The 23,717-nt window shown below is 41.1% G+C and overlaps 1 protein-coding gene across 1 annotated transcript in view; it reads left to right on the plus strand.

Moving 5' to 3' along the window:
- The window catches only part of LOC121862704 (uncharacterized abhydrolase domain-containing protein DDB_G0269086-like), a 30,594-nt gene extending 8,872 nt beyond the window's left edge, over nucleotides 1-21,722 (plus strand). Inside the window, exons 2-8 of the mRNA XM_042361020.1 lie at nucleotides 7,136-7,315; nucleotides 12,509-12,559; nucleotides 13,699-13,761; nucleotides 17,815-17,913; nucleotides 18,376-18,705; nucleotides 20,697-20,744; nucleotides 21,143-21,722. Of these exons, the coding sequence (XP_042216954.1) occupies nucleotides 7,136-7,315; nucleotides 12,509-12,559; nucleotides 13,699-13,761; nucleotides 17,815-17,913; nucleotides 18,376-18,705; nucleotides 20,697-20,744; nucleotides 21,143-21,274 (903 nt within the window). The 3' untranslated portion in view covers nucleotides 21,275-21,722. The remainder of the gene's footprint in view (nucleotides 1-7,135; nucleotides 7,316-12,508; nucleotides 12,560-13,698; nucleotides 13,762-17,814; nucleotides 17,914-18,375; nucleotides 18,706-20,696; nucleotides 20,745-21,142) is intronic.
- Nucleotides 21,723-23,717: the final 1,995 nt, after the last annotated feature.

Below are 23,717 nucleotides of genomic sequence, written 5' to 3' on the forward strand. Positions count from 1 at the left end.
ATTGTTTTTCGTAATTATTTACCCTTTCTAATTCCCGCCTGGTGTTGTCGGCCTGTAACGCTCGCGATTTTCCTTGATGTGTTGTTATTCAAGTGATGTCATCTGCATACATAATATCTTCGTTACCTATTCTAGTGGGAGGCGGGGTGTCACTTGTGTAGGTAATATATAGGGCGGGGGAGAGGACGCTCCCCTGAGGGACTCCACTCATGAGTGGGAAGGTCTCTCCTGTGTGTTGTCCTACCCTCAGTCTGGCATTTCTGCCGTCAAGATAGTTGCAAAGCAACTTTTCAATGTTGGTGGGAAGTCCGAGTTGGAGGATCTTATATTTTAGACCGTCGTGCCAGACTTTGTCAAATGCCTTCGCTACATCCCGGAGAGTTAGATTACATTGTCTACCACTCGCCGCGGCTCTGGCTATGTTTTCACATGCCAGGGCTATCGCTGTTGTGGTGGACTTCCCTTTCCTGAACCCGAATTGTCTGCAGTTGACTCTGTTTGTTGTTTCCAGGTGATTTCTCAGACGGTTATTGATGATTTTTTTCTAGGATTTTTCCAGATACTTCGAGGAGGGAGATCGGTTTGTAGTTTAGTGGGACGGCGGGGTTCTTTCCTTGTTTTGGTGTCAGGGTAATAATGGCCTCTTTGAATTTAGTTGGGAAGTAACCCGAGGCCAGGCAAGCGTTCATTGTGGTTCTCAGTCTCTCCATGGCCGGGTTGTTTACGTGGCTGAGGATCTCCTTGGTGATGCCTGAATAACCAGGGGCTTTATTTTTGGTATTAGAGATGGCTCTGTTGAGTTCTTCCGAGGTGATTGGTTTGGACAATGGGCTGTCCACTCTCGGATCCTCCCATATGATTTCAGGGGAAGGCTGAGTGCGGTGTGTCTGGCCCCGGAGTTCATCAAGGACGAGCTTCTCGTGGGTACCATCTAATCCCCTATTCTCTTCATTTGTGATTCGGAAGATGTTCCTCCATATGTCCCTGAATATGAGTTCTTTGTCTTGGTCGTCATATATTTTACTTCCTACGTGGTCAGTTATATATACGGCTGCAACGTTTCAATCATATACAGTACAGGGTTCCCTCGCTGGGGGTGTAGGTGGTGGTGCCCTTTACTGTGCTCGGGCGGGGAGAGGGGTAGAGGCCAAGCATGTAGGTAGTGGGTGACCAGGTGGCCGGCTACACTCTGCAAGTGGGTCAAGTAAACCGCTCTTGTTATTGTATGATCTCTGAAGTAAGCCACGGGAGTCTCGTACTGATCTATCCCTTGTTGACACTTTTCTGCCCGCCCAGCTTGTCTCCCCCAGGGGTGACTTAAACAAATGTTGCGCGTACTACGGGTCCTGGTGGGTAATGAATGGCTATAGGGAACGGGAGATGCAGGGAAGGGACTCCCCTAATGTTATTTTGGGTCAGATGGAACACGAGCGTTTAGGGGATATGTGTGTGTGTGTGGGGGGGGGGGGGGCAGTACAGTCATCTTGCTATTATCTTGGAGTATTGTTAAGTGATGGAAGTTGCGGTTGTGAGTGTGTGAACATAATTGTAAGGAGACATTTAGTGCTATTGCTTGTAGCGTGGAATGAGGTCAAGCGAAGAAATAAATTGAGGTGTAGTATGGGTGGAGCACAGGCGCGGGCTCCAGGTGTCTGGGTGTATAAGCCCACAGGCATGCAGATCAGCGCCTCCGCGGGTACCGTCCACCAAGGACGCGCTTGTTGGTCCCAGCAGTAAATAAACAGTCTACCTGGTACAAGTTCGACACCGGCGAAGCATAGTGTTGATAATGCCTCGTGGGTGAAGTTGTTGGGAGCACAGGAGGGGGTAACCTGACCCCCCCCCCGCGCTTGACCATTCTCCAAAGTCAACTTGGCACTCCTCAATTGAGCGTCAGGCCACATTCTGAGAACTACAAGGCTCATTATTAAAGCGACTAACAAAGGGAGGTGTCGGGGCCAGGTCGTGTGGTGGTGCTTGTGAGGGGTTGTCTGTCTGTCTGTGTTTGGGCACGGGTGCAGTGACGCCTCCTGCGGTATCAGGTGGAGTAAACACCCCTTTACACACGCACATTTTTTCAACTACAGACAGTTTATTTATTCTCTTATTAGGTTGTAATTATAGTACCATATTGTATTAAAACTGAGAAAGATAAATGCTTAAATGTGCAGTAAAGTCAGTGTGTGTTTGTGATCCCGAGGTAGATTAGCTAAACAGTGTGTGTAGCGAGTGACTGGGTGGTTTGTTTAGTTTAGATTATTTTTTTAATTCATTTGCAATAAGAAAAAAGTATTTGGGAGCCTTGAGGGCACACCTACGACGCGCCGAGTGTAGACGGAGTACAGTTAGTTTTGACGATGAATTAAAAATAATAATAATACACGAGAACCTTGAGAATTCACCTACGAGTGTGTGGGGTACGGCTCATGTCGGGGCCCTGAGTATGACTATTTTCTGCCTCGGGCACAACGGTTCACAAAAATTCACAAGAGGCGTATCTGTGTAGCCTCGTGCTCTGGACGTTTGACTTATACCTCGGGTTTTCTCCCGCTAATTTGGGTGTGATGACTAATTCATGTTTTGTATGAAGACATTGATGGCTGGAGGAGGCCTTCGCAGCTTCACACTGGCGACGTATGTTCGACCATTCAGGGGTGCGAGGGGCGTGGCCCAGATAGTGGGGAGGGGGGTGTAGCGAGGTCTTAAGTTGTGTGGCCGCTGTAGGAAGATACAGTTGGGGCCGTTACTGCTTAGTGTCATCACCACTACCTCCGTCACCCACCTCGAACACTACTACACTCATGGATCCTACAGCACAAAAGGCTCCTGCCGAGGTAAAGGTACCTGAACAGGCTCCTGCCGAGGTAAAGGTACCTGAACAGGCTCCAGCCGAGGCAAAGGCTCCTGAACAGGCTCCAGCCGAGGCAAAGGCTCCTGAACAGGCTCCAGCCGAGGCAAAGGCTCCTGAACAGGCTCCAGCCGAGGCAAAGGCTCCTGAACAGGCTCCAGCCGAGGCAAAGGCTCCTGAACAGGCTCCAGCCGTGGCAAAGGCTCCTGAACAGGCTCCAGCCGAGGCAAAGGCTCCTGAACAGGCTCCAGCCGAGGCAAAGGCTCCTGAACAGGCTCCAGCCGAGGCAAAGGCTCCTGAACAGGCTCCAGCCGAGGTAAAGGTCTCTGAACAGGCTCCAGTCGAGGTAAAGGTCTCTGAACAGGCTCCTGCTGAAGATCAGGCTCCCAAGCAGACGCCCCCAGAGGTAAAGGCTACGGGGCAGGTTCCTGCTGGGAGGCGCCTCACGCAGAAAAAGCTCTTGAACAAGCCCCTGTTGAGTTGGCGCCTCCTGTAGGACCTGTGGCTCTTGTATTTACGCAAGTCCTGGGCTGCAGACACTAATGATGGATGGACTTGTTCACCTCCCGCCCAGCCCACCTCCGTAAACTCCTAATTCTGCCACATGGATAATATTTCCTGCTCTACTACTCATGATATTTATATTCAATGGACGGTTCTGCTGATGTTTATGTGATGTTTGTTTTGGCTGTGATTCAGCGCGTGGATATTTACCTGTATAAATAGATAATGTAATGCGCAGTATGATTGTGGGTGCGCGGTGGACGCGTGAGGGTACCAAGTAATATTTTGGGTTTGGGTCTACAGGCACCGAACACCCACACTCCGCACACACACGACCTGTTCCAGCATCCAAAACTACTTCGTGTCCAGTGACTTAACGTATTGTTTCAGTCTCGTTAACAAAGTAGATGCTCCGGCCTGTTGTTAACCCCCACCAGCTGCAGTTCAATTGGTAGATCGCGTGTAGATCCTGGCGGTTCATTTCAGTTTAATTTTGCACTTGAATACTACAGATTTCCCATATGGTACATGAAATGCCATAAAGACCCATGTTAAGTTTTAGATACTGAATGGAGTAGCTTTTGGCGGAGTTGAAACTCTTGGTGTGTTGATAACTGCGCGTGTATCTTAAATGGGGGGTGTTGAGCCTTGGTAGGGTGTCGGCAGGAAACTTGTTCTTGATGTGGTCGTCAGGTGTTGGAGCTGTGACATTGGTTGTAGCTAGTCGTGGGAGTGAGCCGTTGGGATGAACTGCAGGCCTCGGTCTTTCTTGCCGTGATTCATAATGGTTGTCTCTGGAAGTTTGGGAATGTCAACTTAATTTACTAAGTTTAATACAAAGTTGCAGCTCGAGTAGAGGCGCGGCATTTCACTAGTCCAGGGCCGCTCCTCTCAATTAGGACTTGAAGGGTACGCGACCGCTTTTAGTGGCCAGGCTGTGTTGGAGGATGTCGATGCCGTTTGTTGAATTATGTAACTGTGAAACCTCTCCATCGAGTACGTTGTTCTGTGTGACTTCGCGCGACCATAAGCCTTAGTTGGTATACAAGAGTGCATTTATCGTACAACGCCTGTATGTCATTTATGCGACCCGTGGTGTGGTGGTCAGCATGTTCGCCTCGTATGCGAGCGGACCCGGGTTCGATCCCCGGGCAGAGTGAAACTATGGGCAAGTTTCTTTGTCACATGCAGTAATTGGGAAATGTTATTCGATTTGCGGATCGTGTTACAGGGTAATGGTTAGCCAGTGCAGTTGGCGATTCGTCCGGTCATGCAACTCATTAACTTAGGGTGTGGTTGTTGTTGGCGACAGCTTCTACATCTTAAACAAATTCACGCCTTGGTGGCACTAGGGCTGGCCATCCTCGTCACACGAGGGGCAAACATTATTGTGTGCGTGCGTGCTCAGTTAAAGGTCGCGGTGATAATTCCTTGCTCATTTCATATCCTAGTAATTTACCGAGTTATTCATATATTGTCCTCCACACGGTCACCACCGAGGACAAGTTTAACAAAGTTGTGTATTTTTAACCAAGGTTGGTATGTGGATGTATCTTAAGGCGATCCCAGATTAGTCCAGTAATGAGCATATATGACGACGTGGCCATCCTAATGTTATTACTTTTATAAGGGAGATAATTCATTACGGCATCAGAATTACTGTCTTCAGATCATGTCAACAAATTCATTGTATTAGATTTTTTGTTCCATAGAATTTTTAAATCCTGACGAGGAGATTCATGATAGTCGCCGCGAATGCAAGTTTGTTACAGGGAAGCGAGGTTCAGGACAGTGTCAGTATTAGGCTTAACATTGTCTGTCAGTCGCACAGTACCGAGCAGGTCCGTGTAATAAAGAGCTACTCCCAATCCTGAGCTATGTTTGTTAATATACACTCGTCTGTTGTGAGATTCTGAAGGAAATATATTGAGCAAATCTCCAAAACGACGTAAATTTGGGGGAAATTTAACATTCTAGATGCCCGCCCAAAAAGTGGTATATCCATGTGAGTTTCCCACGTCACCAAGGAAACGGTAGAATCATTATGGTAGTAAGAATTAGTTGGGTCATATTTTATTTTTAGATGTTAGTTGCCTTTGCTAAGAATACTGGGAAGCTTTATTATTATTACTTTCTAAGCCCTCTGTGGGAAGATTAACTAGATTAATAGTGAGATTGAAAACAATAAAAAGTCTTACCTTAGAAGGATCGTAACATGTGGCAAACATTTTATTGAAGGTGTAAAGGGGGGGGGGTGGGGGTTGCCAACAGTTAGTGGTTTACGACGACAACGCCCGGGTGACATAAGGCGGACCCCCAGTTTCTTATAGGTCCATACCTTAAATGCGTACACAAGCTGGAGATAGGAGTAAGAAGTTTAAGACTTGCCTTAGCTTTATTATCAATATGTTAGTGAAATTGCTTTAGACTTTAGAGCATACCATGGATGCTCTATTCTCCTAGCCAATTGGAGAAGGGGGGGGGGGGCAGTTGGCGTCAGTGTCCCCTCCACCACTGTGAAATGTGTCCCTAACGTCATATTAGGTGGGTGAGGGGTGCATAGATATATATAACGTGGGCCAGGCTATATTAGGATTAATTTGAAGTGTGTGCTGTGTATTAGTTTATTCAAAATTTAAGGTAAGTTTAGGCGCAATTGCACATGGATATGAACAGCCACACTATATGTATACTTAAGAAAAAACACGTTAGTATGATGACTACATAATCTTACCACTTCAATTTTTTTTGTCATGTAACGTGGATTAACTTACATGTAACGTAAGAATAAGGAATAGCAAAAAATAAAAGTGAGCGGTGTTACCATGGTGTGGGTGACTGCCGTGTATCCCGATTCTCAAAGATACCCAAGTTTATTTTACCTGGTAATTAGTATTGGGAGAACTATTATAACTGGCTTGAAGGTGAAGACACAAGGACGTTGGCTAAACTGCTTTGAAATTTTAGAGGGATGTATGTTTATGTAAATAATAGAACTTTCTCGTTTCTGTATGAACGTGTATTATTTTACATTACTTTATCTCGGGACATTTTTGTGTTCTAGAAATTGTCTTACCACTGTTTAGTTTTTGTAGCCATATTCTTGACCTGTCAGGAATCGGGGCAATTCATTTTCTCTCCCTCTCACTTTTTAGTTACAGTACTTATATTTAAGTTAAATGGCTGTTTGCATGTCAAGGGACTGGCAGGGTTAAATTTGATATTTTTTGTAGCTGTAGCATCTTTCTTGTTCTATTTTCTCTCCTCTCTTTTTAATAGTTTAGTTTTAGCTTTGTAGAGAAGAGGTGGATGAATAGTGTTCTTAAATAGATGTTCACCATATCTGCCTTGACCTATCCCAATATTTACCTTGATTCTAACTTGGGTTTCTGCTCACCTGGATCTGATTAGTAAAGGTTCAATGCTTGCCAAGACCTGAACAGATTTGGTCATCCTCCACTAGTGCATTTATGGGTAATGTATTCTGCTTGAACCAACATCCTCTTAACTATGCATATCTAGATTTTGTCTCCTACTTGTGTTTGGTCTGGCATAACCTTGTCTTCTCGACTTTAACTAACCTGACCCATAGTAGTGTACTGGATTCCCCCTACCCCTAACTATCGTCGTTCACCAGTGTTGTTTGACCATGCTTTGTGCTGTTAATGAAGAAATTAGTGATGTATTTATTTTGTGGTGTGCGTGAAACTTGGAAATGTAATGCATAGATTTTGTTTTGTTTTTCATACTGAAGAAAAATTAAAAATTTCTTTTTATTTGCAGGCTAAGGCAGAGGGAGAGCAAAAGGAAGAGGTGAAGAAGGAAGAGGAAGCTGCAGCTGCTCCAGTTGTGGAGGAGAAGAAAGAGGAAGCAGTTCCTGCTCCAGAGGAGAAGAAAGAAGAAGCTCCTGCTCCAGTCGTAGAGGCACCCAAAGAGGACCCAGCCCCAGCCCCAGCCCAGGAGGTAATGCCTTGTGCTGTGTCAGCTGCACCCATGTCACCATCTGCCCCACCTGCACTTGGACCAGTTAACCCCCTAGTGTTTAGTGTGGTGGGCATTGTGTGTTTGCTGGGTATAAAATTAACCCTGCATTTTTGTTGCTACTGCTGTCAGCTACTAGTCTGCACTCCTAAACCCAAACGTGACTGCTCGTTACCACTTGTGACCGTCTGCAGCTGGTTGGTGTACACGCACATTAATCACAATACAACCGCTTCGTTTACACTGATGTAATTTTTATAGTCCATCTGATTTGTTATGTTTTACTATGTTAATTTTGAGTATTGGCGAAGGTCCCTGGAAACAATAGTTCTATTCCTGTTCTCCACTTAACTTGGACCATTAAAGAACTGTAATCAACAAATTTAGAACACAAAGAAAAGAATCCCTAGTTAATAATTCAGTTGCCAAGTACAGTACAGTAATTGATTAACTGTATCCTACAGTAAGACCAATCAATAATGGACTAATTCTTCTCGCAAGGTGTTAGTAATGGGGTGGGTGGGCTGTGGGGCAATAAATATTTAACAATGGGGAAGGGGGATGTAATTCCTTATAGGTAAACAATCTCTTGGCCCTAATTTGTGTTAAAAAGATGAACAGTTGTCGTATGACATAGGTAACCACAATTTTGACAGGATTGGCAGTGTTGCCCCCCTATACTCTTCTGAACCATCCCTTTTTCTTTTGGTCTTGTTTTAGGCTTTATTTTCTATACCACAACAGTCGGTTCTTCAAACTCTTATAGTATAGTATTATTGAATACCATTGTTAATGTGCACAATACTGGACAGTACTATTTAACATATGTGTTAGAGTACATGGACATAAACACTTCATGGTGTTGGGAAGGGACATCAATCACAAGGTCTTCCTGCAGAGGCTAATACATTATAAAGGAAATGATCTCACTAGTTGATTTTACCCATGATCACTCAGATCAGCAGCCAACAAGAGCACATAAAAATATTCAAGATACAGTATACAGTAGGGGGTACTGCACATTGTGGAGACTTGGATAGTAAACAAAAACAACAGTGTATCAGTTATTGGGTGATCTCTTAATTGGAGGATCCATTGATGGGAGGTTTTACTGTGTTAGGCACTTATTAAGAGGGACTGCTGTGGAGATTAGTGCTGAGATGGACTGTAATTACCAGTAAGCCTAATACTGTACAAGAACCATGGGTGGATATGGGTTCTTGCAGCTTGTGCCACTGATACAGCAACTTCCTTGCACTAACAAAAATACATTAAACTGCATGAACCATCAATGCCTTAAATTTTTCATACTAAACTGTATGTACGTATACCAATTTTTTATTTAAATTATGTATTTATTTTTTACTTTTTTCTTGCATCCCCTTCTTATTCTTTTTTCTGGCATATTGACATGTTTGACCTGTGATGTTGAACCATTGGCTGTACTCTTGACATGACTGCCTCGGCAAACATATTACAGTATTCATCAAATTGTAGCTGTTTCAGAATAACATAAATACTGAAGTTAGGTACTGTAGTTTGTAAAGCTTTATTATGCATACACATTAGTTGGTGCAAAGCCTTGGTAACATTGTCACCAGTTGTTGCAAAGCCATGGCACCATTATCACCCCGGTCATTGCAAAGCCATGGCAACATTGTCACCTTAATTGCTGCAAAGTCATAGCAACATTGTCACTCTTCACTCCTACACCCACCTTACACTCGCTGTAGTGTCCGTGCATGAAGTTTTCTGCTCATTTTACTTGTCCAGCCAGCAGATACATAATCAAGAAGGCTATTTGGTGCTGAGCAAGGGAAAATGGACTGAAATCTAAATACTGTCTGCAGATGGACAAAAGAAAATCTCTGCATGATGCATAATGGACTCACTGTAATTTGTTCCCACCCATTTGTATGGAATGTACTGTGGTTTATTTGTCATTATTTTTTTTCTTAACATGATGAAACTGTCCTCTATGGCAGAGCATGATCAATTTAATACTAACACAAATGTAATGTTTTATGATCGATCCTGTTGTAAACGAGAATACATCAGTTGTCTAAAAGAATGTGATAACCATAGTAAACTGGATTTTGATATTATAAAGTCAAGTACTTGAACTAAGATTTTACAATTTTGACAGAGCATGTCAAATACAGTATGCTTATATAATGCTTAATGGTATCATTGCTTAGCAATTTATACTTCAGAAACAACTTGTATTTTCTCACTTCCTTTATGCTTTGAACTTTCAGTAAGTTTGAAATGAATTACTTTGAGAATGGAAGTGCTTGGGTGGGTGAATGTTAATTTGAGTTGCGGAGGATGAATGGGCATTCACTGACCACAGATTCAAGATTTAGGGGTGGCTTCCCTGCATAATCATACAAACAGATTAGCTCATGATGTGCTTATTCAAGAGTGGTATATGTTTATTTTTTGCCACTTGCCCCTTTTAGAGCTTGCCGGAGGCGACACCCGAGGCAGCTCCACCATCCATCAGCGCCCCCCTTCCCCCGGCCACCCCATCCCCCACCCCCCTTGAGCCTCAGGCCGACCAAACTGCTCCCCTCGCTCAGCCCGAACAGGTCTCGGAGTCTGAAGCCTCCCCTGCTCCCTCACACACAGAGGTTGAAGTGGCATCAGAAGCCTCCCCTGAATATGATATTGTTCAGCTAACTGAGGTACCGGTGAAAACCGCTCAGTCTATATGTATAGAATCAGCTGATGCTCATTCTGCACCTGATACTTTCATTGAACAGGCTCCAGCCCCAGAAATCACACAGGAAGCTGTGCCATCACAAGAGCCAGCTCCAGTTCAGGAATCTGCACCTGTAGTAGAGGCCACCCCAGTTGTTGAATCTAGCCCCGTCCAAGAATCCGTACCAGTTCCAGTTGATGATGCCCCAGCTGTAGAATCTCCTGCCCCAGTTGAAGAAGCTTCTCCAGCTGTTGAATCTGTCCCTACTCCAACTGACGAACCTATTGTGGCTGTTGAAGAACTTGTTCCAGTTGCTGAAGCTGCCCCAGTTACTGAAGCTGCCCCAGTTGTTGAAGCTGCCCCGGTTGTTGAAGCTGCCCCAGTTGTTGAAGCTGCCCTGGTTGTTGAAGCTGCCCTGGTTGTTGAAGCTGCCCCGGTTGTTGAAGCTGCCTGCGGTTGAAGCTGCGGTTGTTGAAGCTGCCCGGTTGTTGAAAGCTGCCCGGTTGTTGAAGCTGCGGTTGTTGAAGCTGCCCCGGTCGTAAAGCTGCCCCGGTCATAAAAGCTGCCCCAGTCGTAGAAGCTGCCCCAGTCGTAGAAGCTGCCCCAGTCGCAGAAGCTGCCCCAGTCGTAGAAGCTGCCCCAGTCATAGAAGCTGCCCCAGTCGTCGAAGCTGCCCCAATTGTAGAATCTACACCAACTGAAAAGGTTGTTCAGGTATCAGAATCTAACCAGGAGTGCCTCCTCTCTAACCCTCCTACTGAAGAGGAGATTAACCTTGCCCCAGAGTCCCAAGAATTGTTTGAATCTACCCCATTAGTAGCAGAACCTCTAACCTTAGTCGAGTCCCAGGTGTGTGAAGCTAACTTAGAGCAGTCAACTTCTCATGTGGAAGATAATTTGGAAGACAATTATAATGATGCCCCAGTTTTGGAGGAGACATGTGAGGTGTTAGAACAACACTCAGAATTTGTGACATTAACAGAGAAAACCACTTCAAGTGTGATAGAGAGCACAGTGTGTGCAATATCTGAGCCTGTTGAGGTGAGCGAGGTGGTTTGCATACTGTGTGGAGCACTTACAAGGGTCACGTCAGCCGATGGAACCTGTGACAACTGCCATCACGCTTCTGAGCAGGTACATATCACATACACACATATCCTGGGAAATTGCCAACTATAAACAGGTCTTGTATCCCTGTGGAATACCTGCATCTCTCCCCATCTTTATTTTCTGAGAATCTATTATGTGAAACTTAGTACAAATTTTTCTTAGTTGTTATTGCTCTTACATCTGACTTTTCATCTAGGAGTAACTGTCCTGCTCCATAGGTGCCTCTTCAACAACTGTCCCAGTATTACAGACAAACTGAAATATTTATCATGAATAGTTTTCCTCTACGTGATAAGGAAAGTGCGAGTAGACCAACCAGACTTGGGAGACGCAAGCCATTGGAAACGAACAGCTGACCAGTCTCTGCTTTTTTCTTTTTTCTATTAGCATTTGGGGGGATGTTTTCTACAACACTACCAACATGGAATTTAATTTAATTTTCATTTTGTTTCCAGTACAGGTTGATTTAGTGCACCATCCTTAGGTTGCCATATGCAATGCAGATTTTTTAGCAGCTAATAATTTATGTTGCCTGTTTACATCTGAACTTGTCTCAATGAGTAGTGAGTGAAGGGTTGCATGTGAGGCTAAGATTTACTGGTATCCCATGTAGACAGGGAATTGTCCTCAGGCATCCCATGTAGACAGGGAATTGTCCTCAGGCATCCCATGTAGACAGGGAATTGTCCTCGGGCATCCCATGTAGACAGGGAATTGTCCTCAGGCATCCCATGTAGACAGGGAAATGTCCTCGGGTAACCCATGTAGACAGGGAAATGTCCTCGGGCAATTCTTGTAAACGGGAATGTCCTTATGTATCCCGTGTAGACAAGGTCTTCAGGCATCCCACGTAGGCAGGAGGTGACCTAAGTATCTTAACTGTAGATGGGACATCCTGTGGCATCTCAAGCAAATAGGATCTGCCTAAAGCAACTCAGGTAGATGGGATTTCATAAGACATCTTGGCTAGACAAGGGTGTCCTCAGGTACCTTGTGTTGACAGGGGATACATTATTTGAATACGATAGCATCATGATCTTAAACTTAACCAGCTAAATCTAATGCTTAAAATGGTTTCTAGTAAACTCTTAAGGCAGAATGGGCTTTAAAATGGTTGATAATTTGATGCTATTTATAATTTTAAATGCTTGTAATAGTAGTGTCTTATGATAACGGTTTTACATCCAATATAGCAACTTGTCAGGTTTGTGATTACAGCACTAAGAATTAGGAATAGCTGCATCAGTCATAAACTTTATGCTAAAAGCTTGACAGTTCATATTCAAATCAACAAAGGTGCTAATTAATTTGCAGTATTTCTATAACTAAAAGGTCATAACATATTAATTTATTGAACATAGGAGCAAAAAGAGGAAGCCCCAGCTGCTGAGGAGACTGCACAGAAGGTGGAGGTAAGTCGGTCGGCTTGTCAAAATGATAGATGTGAGCACTGCAGTTGTGAAATACAAATACTGTATGATAATATAAGGACATCCCATCCCACTTTTGTGCTGGATGAATCTATGGATTACAGAAGTCTCAAAGAAAACAGTAGAGTGAAGAGATGCAATACTAAGTTAATAAATGGCGAGTTTGGTTCTTGAATTCAATAGTAGTGAACATGTGAAATGACATATGGTGCTGCTGTCAGTCACTGAGTAAAGAATTGTATAAATAATGCAAAATTCATTGGCTTTTACATTTATATTGGGCTTAATATCTAAAGATGTTCTAAATCGAGAAGTAAATAGTTACACAAGTACTCTGGTTATTTAGGAAAAACCCTTGAATGACGTCCTATATAAAGTTGGAAAAGTATCTACAGGACATATTAAGGTGATAAAGGAATAGGTTGAGTACCGGTATGTCTTGTTAATCCATGTGTAAGGAATTTATTACAGTAAACACTGTTACTATAGTTGTGTTTATTCTTAGAGTACCATCCCAATAGAATAATGGAATCTTGGGTACTGTCCCATTAAATGGAAGCTATTAGTTCCCATGCATAGTCCATGCCATTGTGCTCTGTCAGCCTCACCCACACTGCCATTGCTGTGCACTGATAGGTTTAAGCAATTCAGAGGGGAGCAATAAGTTTGTGAGGGGTCCAGTACATATGCGAGTGATTATAATTAGTTTATTATTTATATTAAAAGTTGAATTTACATAAAGAATGTTGAATTTTTTGGTGTTTCAGCTTACTTTCTACTTGATAAGAAATTGTCACTTGAATAGGATCTGCCTGCACCAATTATTCTTTCATAAGAGAGTTTAGTGTGTGTTCTCTTTTGCATAGTTTAGATAAAACTAACTTTTTGATAATGTGAGCTTAACATTTTGTGGAGAAATTATATTTGATATGTTAGCTATTGGTATTTAAATTTTTTTTTTAAATTTAAAAGCACAATTTCAAGCAGTGCTTGTGTTTTAGTACACTGGTGTACTGCCTTTTGGAATTTATTCTTTGATGAGCATATACTGTATAATAATTTATTCAGGAGATGGCTGTTAAAAATTCTTACATTTTTATTTTATTTAAATAATTTTTCAGGAAGCCCCAGCTCCTGTTGAGGAGGCTGCTGCTGAACCTGAAGTCAAGGAAGAAACAGTGAAGGTATAGTTCAACATTTCCTACCTTCTTTAGGATGAGACCAGGTTTTTTTTTAACCATTTTTTTTCTCGACATGTAATAAAACGAAACGTTTTTTTTTCTACTTCTGTACTTTGTAATGAACTAAAGGGGGCTTTGTACAAGTACACTACAAATGCCGAGTGGCAATGTAATAATTCACAATGACCTACAATACAAACTAGACTTGCATAGTATGCTATTGATAGAAAGATGTTGAAGGTTAATGAGCAATAATGAGTGTATGGCCTACATTTAAAGTGTTAGGTTGAAAGTTGTTGGACGAATGTGAGGGGGAAGAGATGTGAGGAATGGTGGAGGTTAATGATAGGTTAACATGGGGATGTCATGATTAGGAATGTGTTGCAGCTGCTATTAAGAAGAGGGGGGATGAACAGGTTTCATTGGCACACTGACCATGCACATTGTGGCATGAAGAGGCTGTGAGGGACTGTTTTGGAGGAGGTAAATGGCAGATTTTTTATTTTTTATAATTTTTTCCCCTTAATACAATTTGAATGAATTAAAATTGTATTTTGGGTAAAGACGAGTTAAACCAACCCAAAATTCAGAGTAAAGGGGGAAAATTTACATGATGCATCCACTCTCTACTTCAGTACTGTACTTTCACTGTACATGGAAATCAAACTCTTGATCATATAGCATACATCAACTCTTAATTTGAATATGAATAACTGATTCACATTTACCAGTAGGTCTAGACATGTATATGTAGATATCTGGAGGTAAATGAGACTTACTGTACTTCCATCGCTCCGTCACCTGCATATGATGTCCCTATATATCATTATTTACTGTAAAGATGATCTTAAAATAAGGTTTTACTGTATGCCTCCAGTCTCGCATATTAGTAGCCAACAAGAAAATTACTCCCACCCTAACCTCGTACTTTTGTGTTAAGTGCTTCTATTTTTGTACTAATTGGTACTTGGTTCACTTTCATTTTCCTGGTAGGTGGTGGTGAAGCATTGGATGAAATTATGGTTATGCACACCACACAAAGGAGGATTAACAAACAATATTGAAGAATAAGTAATAAGTGTACTGTATATCCTCAGTGAAGGAAATTTAACACGACTGGAATGAAGGGGTGGCAGAAACAGCCCAGTGACCCAGAGAATTTCATCCATATCATGATTTTTGTGGTGAACTGCCAAAATGTACCAGTTGGATGGTTATTCAGTTCATAAGTGGTCATGATAATTTGCTCTTTAAATACCAGAAGACATTGTAAATTATCAAATTATAATTTAATTTATTTAAATGGATATAGTCTAGTTCCAGAGGCCCAGAAGTACCCATAAACTGTCCAAATTGCTTTAATAAACACTAAATATTGTACATCCCCTAAAAGTATCGTTAGCTCTGGGGTCGATGTGATACAAGGCTTTCCGGGCGATGTTACTCCACCTTTTCTGAACGGTTGGTAATTCTACATCCGCGACCTTAGAGCATGATTAATTATATACGTTATCGAATGATTTGAATCCTCTGAGGCTTCAGATGATATATTACATGACTCGGGGTAGATGTTGTTAATGGGTACCAACGCTACGCTAGTCATCGACGGGATCTTACATCATATAGAGTGAAGAATTATTGAGGAGACACCGCGAGATGTGAAGAGGTGCTATCATACCCTTCACAACGAGGGTATATGGAACACCGAGATAGCATGGCAAACTGGGGTGAGTGGACCCACAGTATCACGGTGGGTTAGGCGCTGTGAAACCACTGGTGCCACACTGAAACTTACAACCACACATGTCTTAATGTAGGTGGATGAGGGGGGGGTTCTGTTGCATGCAAGTCCCTCGATTTAAAACCTTATTTTGGTGTTAAGCCAATGCAATTAACATGGCAGATTCCATGTAGGTCAATATACAGTACAGTACTTTATTGTATAGTATAGCTGTAGCTGTTCACTCATAATATCAAGTACTATCAGCTAAGTCATTCATAAATCAGACTTATCGTGAACAACATGAGCAAGCATATTGTGAAACTCGGTATGAATGAAACTTACGACATTATGGTAAAATGTCCGTTTTGAGGTCCGTCTCGGTTGTGATATTCTGAAACCTTTCTATTTAATGTACACCCACTAAAAATTATTCGGCACCCTTACAGCGTGATACAATATGACACGGGTGCCGAATAATTTTTTAGTGGGTGTACATTTCAGTGTTGTAATCCTCAGTCAATGGCTGTTTATATATATATATGCCTTGCTTCTACCCAGCATGGGATATACATTAATACTGTATAGCATAATGGATTTATTTTTTTATTGTAGTAGTGTACTGTATCTAGTATGCCATACAAAGATGATTCCTTCCCTTGCCAATATGGTAAGCAGGTAACTTATGATGCACTGGGGGTCATATCAAAGCATTTTGTCTAGTGTTTCAAATTGTAGCTATGGAAAATCTAACATTACATTTTGGGGAGATTGTACAGTACATAATGCATAGAAAAAATACAGTAATGCATAAATATTGTACAAAAAGTAGTTTTAAATTACATAAAATGGCTCCTTCCTGTCAAGTAAATTTTGTGTGGGTTACCCTAATACACCAAAATGGAGACAGCCTGGCTGCCTGTGACCACACAGTCGACAAAGAACCATGAATTTATTACCACACATTAGGTCCTCTGGTATGTTTTCTTAATTTAAGATTAAGGTGTTATTAACCAGGTAGGTAAGTGAACCTAAATAATATGGAAATTGTGAAATTGCATAATGTTGCATTAATGAAGGAGGTCGGAAAGGTGTGCTCTGTTCTGGAAGGGGGGGCATCAGTACCACCCTGCCTCCCACAAACAATTCACTTTCTACATTTAATTTTCATACACTAAGTTTATATTATATTTTGTTTATTTCCAAGTCACATTGGAGCATTGAAGTGATATTCATATTTTATTTTATTTATTTCCAGGGCAAATTAGAGCAATGAAATTATATTTCCACAACTTTTGTTATGTAAACAAATATTGTGGCAGTTGGTGCTTGGCTGCAAATTATGAATATTTGACCATGAAATTTAAAAATGTAGTAATAGAGGTACTCACAAATTTGTACTTGGTGAATTGTCAAGACTCCACTGTAATATTGCCAGATATGCACTTTGCCAAATGAACATTAAAACTGAAGTAGGTTTGATAATGCAGATCATGCTGGAAGATTGTTAAAATTTTGCCAAAGTAAAATTCATAAAATATGTTAGTACTTGTGCATAGCCTCACTGGTCTTAACATGCACAGTCATAAGCAATACAGCCCTGTCTTCCCTCGAGTGTACTCCTCTGGTTTCAGCTTGGGGTTATACAGGTATACCCCCTCTATTGATAGGGTTGCATTCTTGAAAACCCATGTTAATTGGGCCTCTCTTTAAGGTTTTAATGGGATACATCCCTGGCTTGTCCGACAGGTACTGTAAGTAACTCAAAAAGAATAATTGCACACTTATTTAAAAAAAGATAAATAAAATTTTGAAATTTAAACACTTGTGAAAATGCACGAATTTGCAGAAAAAACTGTTTCTACTCTATATAAACAATGTGGCTTAGAAATAAAAAATATCTAAAAATTTAAAATAAGAAAATTGAAGAGCCTGGGTGTGCATGTGTGCGAAGTGAACGTGTGTGGAGGCGGTGGCCTGTAACTGCATTGCCGATTTTCCAGCCCGGCCGCGTTTTGTTTTTTACTTTACAGTTTTCTTTGCCACTGATTGCCTTATAATGACACTATAAAAGTTGTAGAAAAATCCTTACAATACTCTAATGTGGCTTGGAAATAAAATCTTAAAACTATAAAATAAGAAAAATGAATGTGTATGTCCAGTGAACACTTTTGGAAGCAGTGAGCTGTTGCTGTGCTCTCCCTCACCCGATGTGATGTCATGACATACTCTAAATTAATTTGAATTTTATACAGGCACTCATCCCAGTTTCACATTTTAAGAGAAGGTATTCACTGGGTTGAACATGTCCATCAGTACTATATTTGGTTCCGTAGGAGGAAGCTGCCCCAGTAGCTGAGAGTGCCCTTGTTGAGGAGACTCCAGTTGAAACTCCTGCTGCAGAGCCAGTTCAGGAGGAGAAGAAGACTGAAGAGGTAAGTGCTGGATTGTAGCTGTTTTAGTTTTTGAGGGGAAATTCAGCCAGCGGTGACACTTTTTTTGCACTCTTGGTCACTGTTATTGTGGTCCTATACCAGACAGTGGTTCTACAATTATTTCTCTTCTTCAAACTGCTGTGATTCCTAGGATACATGTGGCTTCTGTGTAGAATGCATTTTGATTTGGCAGGTCTTTATATGTATTGTAAAGTTTGCATCTGCCATGTAATTTTCAATATCTTAAGTTATACCTCCTTGCTTTCCCAAATCCTCAGCATTTGTCTTTCCTGTTGTTTAAATTATCCAACTGAGCACAACAGCACTGCAGCAGCTTCATTAATTAGCTTAATATAACTAAATCTAAGCTGACAAGCCCTAATAACTGCTGAGTGTCAGTTGATGCAGTGTTGTGGTGTGGCTGTTGCATGTGTGCCTTGTGCTGATGGGTGCCTTCATCAGGTGGAGGAAAGTGTTGCCAGTACGGAGGTTCCCGTTGTAGAGTCTCAGCCCGAGCAGGAATCTGCCCCCGTTGTAGAGGAGGTTTCTGCACAGGAATCTGCCCCCGTTGTAGAGGAGGTTCCTGCTCAGGAATCTGCTTCTGCTCAGGAGGAGGTCCCTGTTCAGGAGAGTGCTCCAATCAGTGAGAAGGCTCCTGCTCAGGAGTCTACCCCAGTTGAGGAAGTAGCTCAGACCACACAGGCTGCAGCTGAACCCACACAACAATCAGAAGTGATTCAGACCAGTGAGTCCACACCTGAACAGAGTGCAGAACAGGATACTACACAACAGGTGAGACTTGCTGACAGTTACTCGCACACTTACCCAGAATACTTGGTTTTCCTTTGCCCACTTACACAACTTACCGTAGACTAATATATTGTACTATTAAATAGTTCTATGTATTTCCAAGTGAATTAAAGGTCCTGGTTTAAAATAAAACTGCAGATTTCATTCATTTTATATTCCTTTATTCACAACTGCAGTTGTAATTCTATTAAAACCTAGAGGACTGGTACCAAATGTTGTGTACTGTAGTAGTATATATTTTTATATTTACCTTTTTTATTCTGGTGTTTATATCCCTACCCCTCTGGGGGCATAAAGCATTCAGGTTGTGTGCGTGTACAGACATGTCTGCAAGACGATTGTGAAAGTATGTTAAGTTTGTGTGTAGGTTCATTCTGAGTTTTCTGGTGAGCACTCGAGGGACTGTACTGTATGTTGAGTGGATTGCTTTAGTTTGATTTGCTGCATAAATTTGTATAACTACTGAAAAAATAAGATGTCCGATGTGATTTAGTTGAAATACAGCCAGGCTAAAGATGGATTTACTCTTACCCTTTTGTGTGCTCTCAAATTAATACAGTTAAGTACCTGTACTTAAAACAATGTACCCGAGGTTACATAAACAAGACCAAAATCATGAAGTATCGTGATGTTACCTCACCTTATTGTTGTTTATATAGTACAGTACTTGTAAACGAATTTAGACTCGCATTTACATGTTGGTTTACAGACAAAATAGTGCAGCAGCTGGAGAAAATTTGTATTATTTTTTTTTCATTGAACTCTGCGGAGTGGCTAGGAAGACGACAACTTTTGCAATAAGAGAAAGTAAAATCTTTATTAAAAGCCTGGATTACAGTCATTTCTGCTACAACTCAATAGTTGCATTCTTGTGAAACCTCACACTAAAGAAATTCGAGCAATAAAAATAACAGGGCTTATGGAGAGAATGGGGTTAGGTGCACGAACAGTATCGCATGTTCTTTCATTGCGTTCAAAATGCTTAATAACAAAGCTCTTCTCTTCAAGTGTTTTAGCCTTTCTTTTACATACACCACCGGCAATTTGATCACCAGAACGCTTCTTGGAAACATTCTTCTTGCCTTGCCTTTCCATTTTCATGGCTAACACAACAAAATTGGAGAAAATCGCAAAAATCAGAGGACACTTCACAGAGCAATTGACAGAAACAGCGCGATTTAACTGATTACGTAATGTAAACAGCGCTGGTGTAAACCGTTATTAGTCTGCACTGTGAAACATTCTTTTTACTTATTCTTTTCATACAGCATTTATGGGTATCAGCTAAATTTAAAAAAAAAAAAAAAAAAAAATTACAGAGTACCTCTCAAAAAACACTGAACTAACACACGAATCAATTGAACATGTGATGTAGAACGTGAACTGTAAACATTCCATAGCCTCACACCATGCTACACTTAAAATGTTGAGGATGGAATTGTGTTATCTCCAACATTCGTATGCAAAAGTTCGCGTTTTACAAACGGCATTCCCCTATTCATCATTCGCTTTACAACGAATTCGTGTGGAAAAAACAAACGTTGTAGCAGAATTGACTGTACATACTTGTGAAAGTAAAAAGAGAGGAGTAATGCCACAACAGCCCTCATGAAAGTTTGTATATAAGTATCTATGTATAGTGTGTGTGTAAGCCTATGTGCATGTACAGTATAGTGTGTTGTATGCTTTAATGGTCTATTTATTTACTTCAAATTCTCATTCCTAAATTTCGATTTGGGTTACTCTTCTGTTTACTTCCCTGTATTGTCTCGAGACACTTTGTTGGTTCTGCAAGGTGAGATCTATTGAATTTTGTGATATTGTTGGTTTTGGGACGCTTTATTTGGGGCTTAATGCTTTATTTCCGAGGTTGATAAAAGGTAATGGGATAAGTAATGATATATTTCTCTACTGTGATAGTTGCTCTCTTTTTAGTATCTTCTTCTCACTGTACTTTCACTTACCCTGGTAAGGTATCCGAGGCTGCTGCCAAGCCTGCAACTGACGATATAGTGAAAAAGGTATGTAGGGGCATTTGATGTAACTCGTAAAGTTGGTTTTTCCCACTTTGTTGTTATTTTAGTTAGTTAAAAAATTTTGCATGATATAGTCTGATTACTGAGGAAGATTTCATATTTATACCCTTTCCATGATTTTTATGTAATAAATATTATGAGGAGCCACTAACTGTTGTCATTTTATATATGTGAAACAAGCTTAACATGTCACGTGAGGTCTCCTACACATGCTTTAGATAAGAATTAAGTTTCCTACCCAGTGTTACTAACTAGGAAAATAACTGCAAAAAGTAAACCAGGTTAAAGATTTAAGTTTTGTTTTATGTCTTGTTTATGATAAAAACTCATTGGCCATAACTGTGTGAGTTAACTAGTGTGGGAGCTAATTGTAAGGTCTGCAGTTTATACAGTTGGATTCCGATGTGGAGGCCATGTTAACATTAGCAGGTTCAGCAGAGGCTTCAGTTGAGGTCAAGCTGCCTAAGGTTAGGGTCTTGGCAGCTCCTTGTGATAAGTGTACACAAAATGTCTAGTCATAAATGAATACAGTAAAACCTCGATTAACAGACTTTCGGATTAACCGTCAATCCTGGACCCCATTTTTTATTCACGGTTTCTGTGCTGGTTCATATTTATTTACTGAAGTGGTTAATGTTTTAAAGCAAATTCTATTGAAATATGAATGGCAAATGAACAAAAATGAATAGAGGGACTAAAATGAGGTAGTTTAGGGATAGGTACTTTGAAAATGTTTTTATTTCCGTAGACTTTATTTACTACTAACCGGCCTTTTGGATTATCCGTCAGCCCCTTCCCTCCATATGTGGTCGGTTAATCGAGGTTTTACTGTATATATGCTATTGAATGGGAAAACCATACTCTGAAATTTTGAAGTAAATGAACTTTTGTTGGTATACTTTGCATAATAATTCAAAGCAAGTGAATACAAAGTAATGCATTTTGATACCATGTTGCCTTTTCCTAAAGGACCAGAAGATCTGAGTCAGCCACACCTGTAGTGTAAGTTTGTGTTTAATATATTTTGAGTGTGGCTATTAACCATGGATGGGAGAAGAGAGTAGCAATGATGGGAAGGGTGGATGTAGACTTTCAGGCTTAAAATAACAAGGTTGATTTTATGGTTGAATTAAGCCAGCTTGCTTATGTAGTTTATAGGGGAAGATTTGTTTGTTGAGTAGGTGTAGGAAATGCACAAAGTTGACAAAAAAAAGTGGTATAAATTAATGGAAGATGGAAAGTACAAATGAGTAGTAATGAAAATGCTTTGGGATTAAGAAATAGTTGAGAAGGTGGAAGGAAGGAATGAATGAATGTAGGAAAGTAGAATGAAAGGCTTATTGGAGGCAGTTCTCTAGGTTAGATGGAGGGCGAGTAACATTAAGATTGAGTAATTGAAAATAAGAGGAATTGCAGTAAGAAAGCAATAACTGAAGCTGTGCATATACAGTATATACTTACAGTGCAGGTTTACATGTAAAGGTAATGCTATCTCGGAAGATTCAAATCATTGTAGGAGTGGCAGTAGAGGTATGAGGAAGAAGCAAAATAGGTATGAAGAATAAAGATGGAAGAAACAGAAGGGTGGGTTTGGTAGTAAAGTAGATTTAAAGGAACTGTGAATGGGGAAGTTGGCGAGACATGAAAGTGCAGAATCCATTTGGGCAAAAAAAGTTGAAAAGAATGGCAAGGAATCACAAGCATTCACAATTCTGTGCAAATACTGGGTACAAGGATGTACTGAAATAATGTTTGAAGATTGAGGAGATAGTGAAGGCATTGACCCCTGGGCTAGAGTGCCACATGCTGTACCCACCAACACCCCCATCAAAAAGAAGTAAGAAAAACTATATATTGACCCTCTAGAAACTTCCTTGGGGCCGCAGTGGCGAGGGAGATAAGGGGACAGTGTTGTTTTGACGGAGCGCTCTTGGTCGCTACGCACTTGGTGGCCATTTTCTGCTTGCCTTTGTGTCCGGGATAGCCAGTAATGCATATATATACTGATCATTATACTTATTTCCTATAAATAATTCATTTAGAATTTATTTCATTAGCATTATTTTTCATAAGTACTCGGCAACACACATGCAGCCTGTCGCCAGGCTGAGGGACGACTCTCCATGGCGACAGGCTAATGTATACTAACTGCACTGAGCCCACCCATGCTACCTTGCGTGTGGTGTGTCCACCAAATAGTCACGCTGGAACCTAATAACCCGTGATGGGCATTCAAACAATGGCGAAAAAAAAAAGGCTCGTGTTCCGGTATGTCAACCAGGGCGTAGGGGTCAAGGTGAATGTGAGAGAAGATAGTATGTTTGAGGGAGAATGAGTTTGGAGAGGAGTTGAAAGGAATGCACTTTGGGGTGATCATGTGACTGAAGAGGTGAGGAAGTTGTGTGGTGTGTGCTGTTTTTTTTTTTTTAATTTTATTATTATGGGGAAGGCAGTGTTTGATTTTATAGTGGGAAAGTCACGAAGGATGAATATAAATTAGGAAATAGTCCAGTGAGTGCAGGATGAAAGATGCATATTGATGGTATTTGAGATACTGTATAAAGATGAATTAAGACAGAAATAGGGAGTGATAGGGCTGTTTGGATCAATTTTCACATTGAAGGTATTTGAAAAGGGCAAGAAAAGGTTAGGCACAGTTTTAACTACCTTTTTTAAATAGAAAGCCCATGATACAAAAATGGGTTGAATGTATATAAAGTAGAAGGGAGGCCATTTGAAACCAAAATTTTTATAACTGTCTTAGTTAAAAGCAGCAGCAGGGGTTAGAAAGGGGTTGAATGTGACCCAAAGAAAAAACATTACACTGATAAGATTGTTGATGGTAGGATGGTCCCTGATCTTCAAGATTGTAAGGAAATTTGATCGTGTATATAAGAAGTGAAGAGACCTGGAAAGGGTTTGGAGTTTCGAGTACTGTTTGTGAGGAAATGAAGAACA

Source organism: Homarus americanus, unplaced genomic scaffold (genome assembly GCF_018991925.1).
Source record: "Homarus americanus isolate GMGI-L3 unplaced genomic scaffold, GMGI_Hamer_2.0 scaffold2929, whole genome shotgun sequence".
Classification (NCBI taxonomy): Eukaryota; Metazoa; Arthropoda; class Malacostraca; order Decapoda; family Nephropidae; genus Homarus; species Homarus americanus.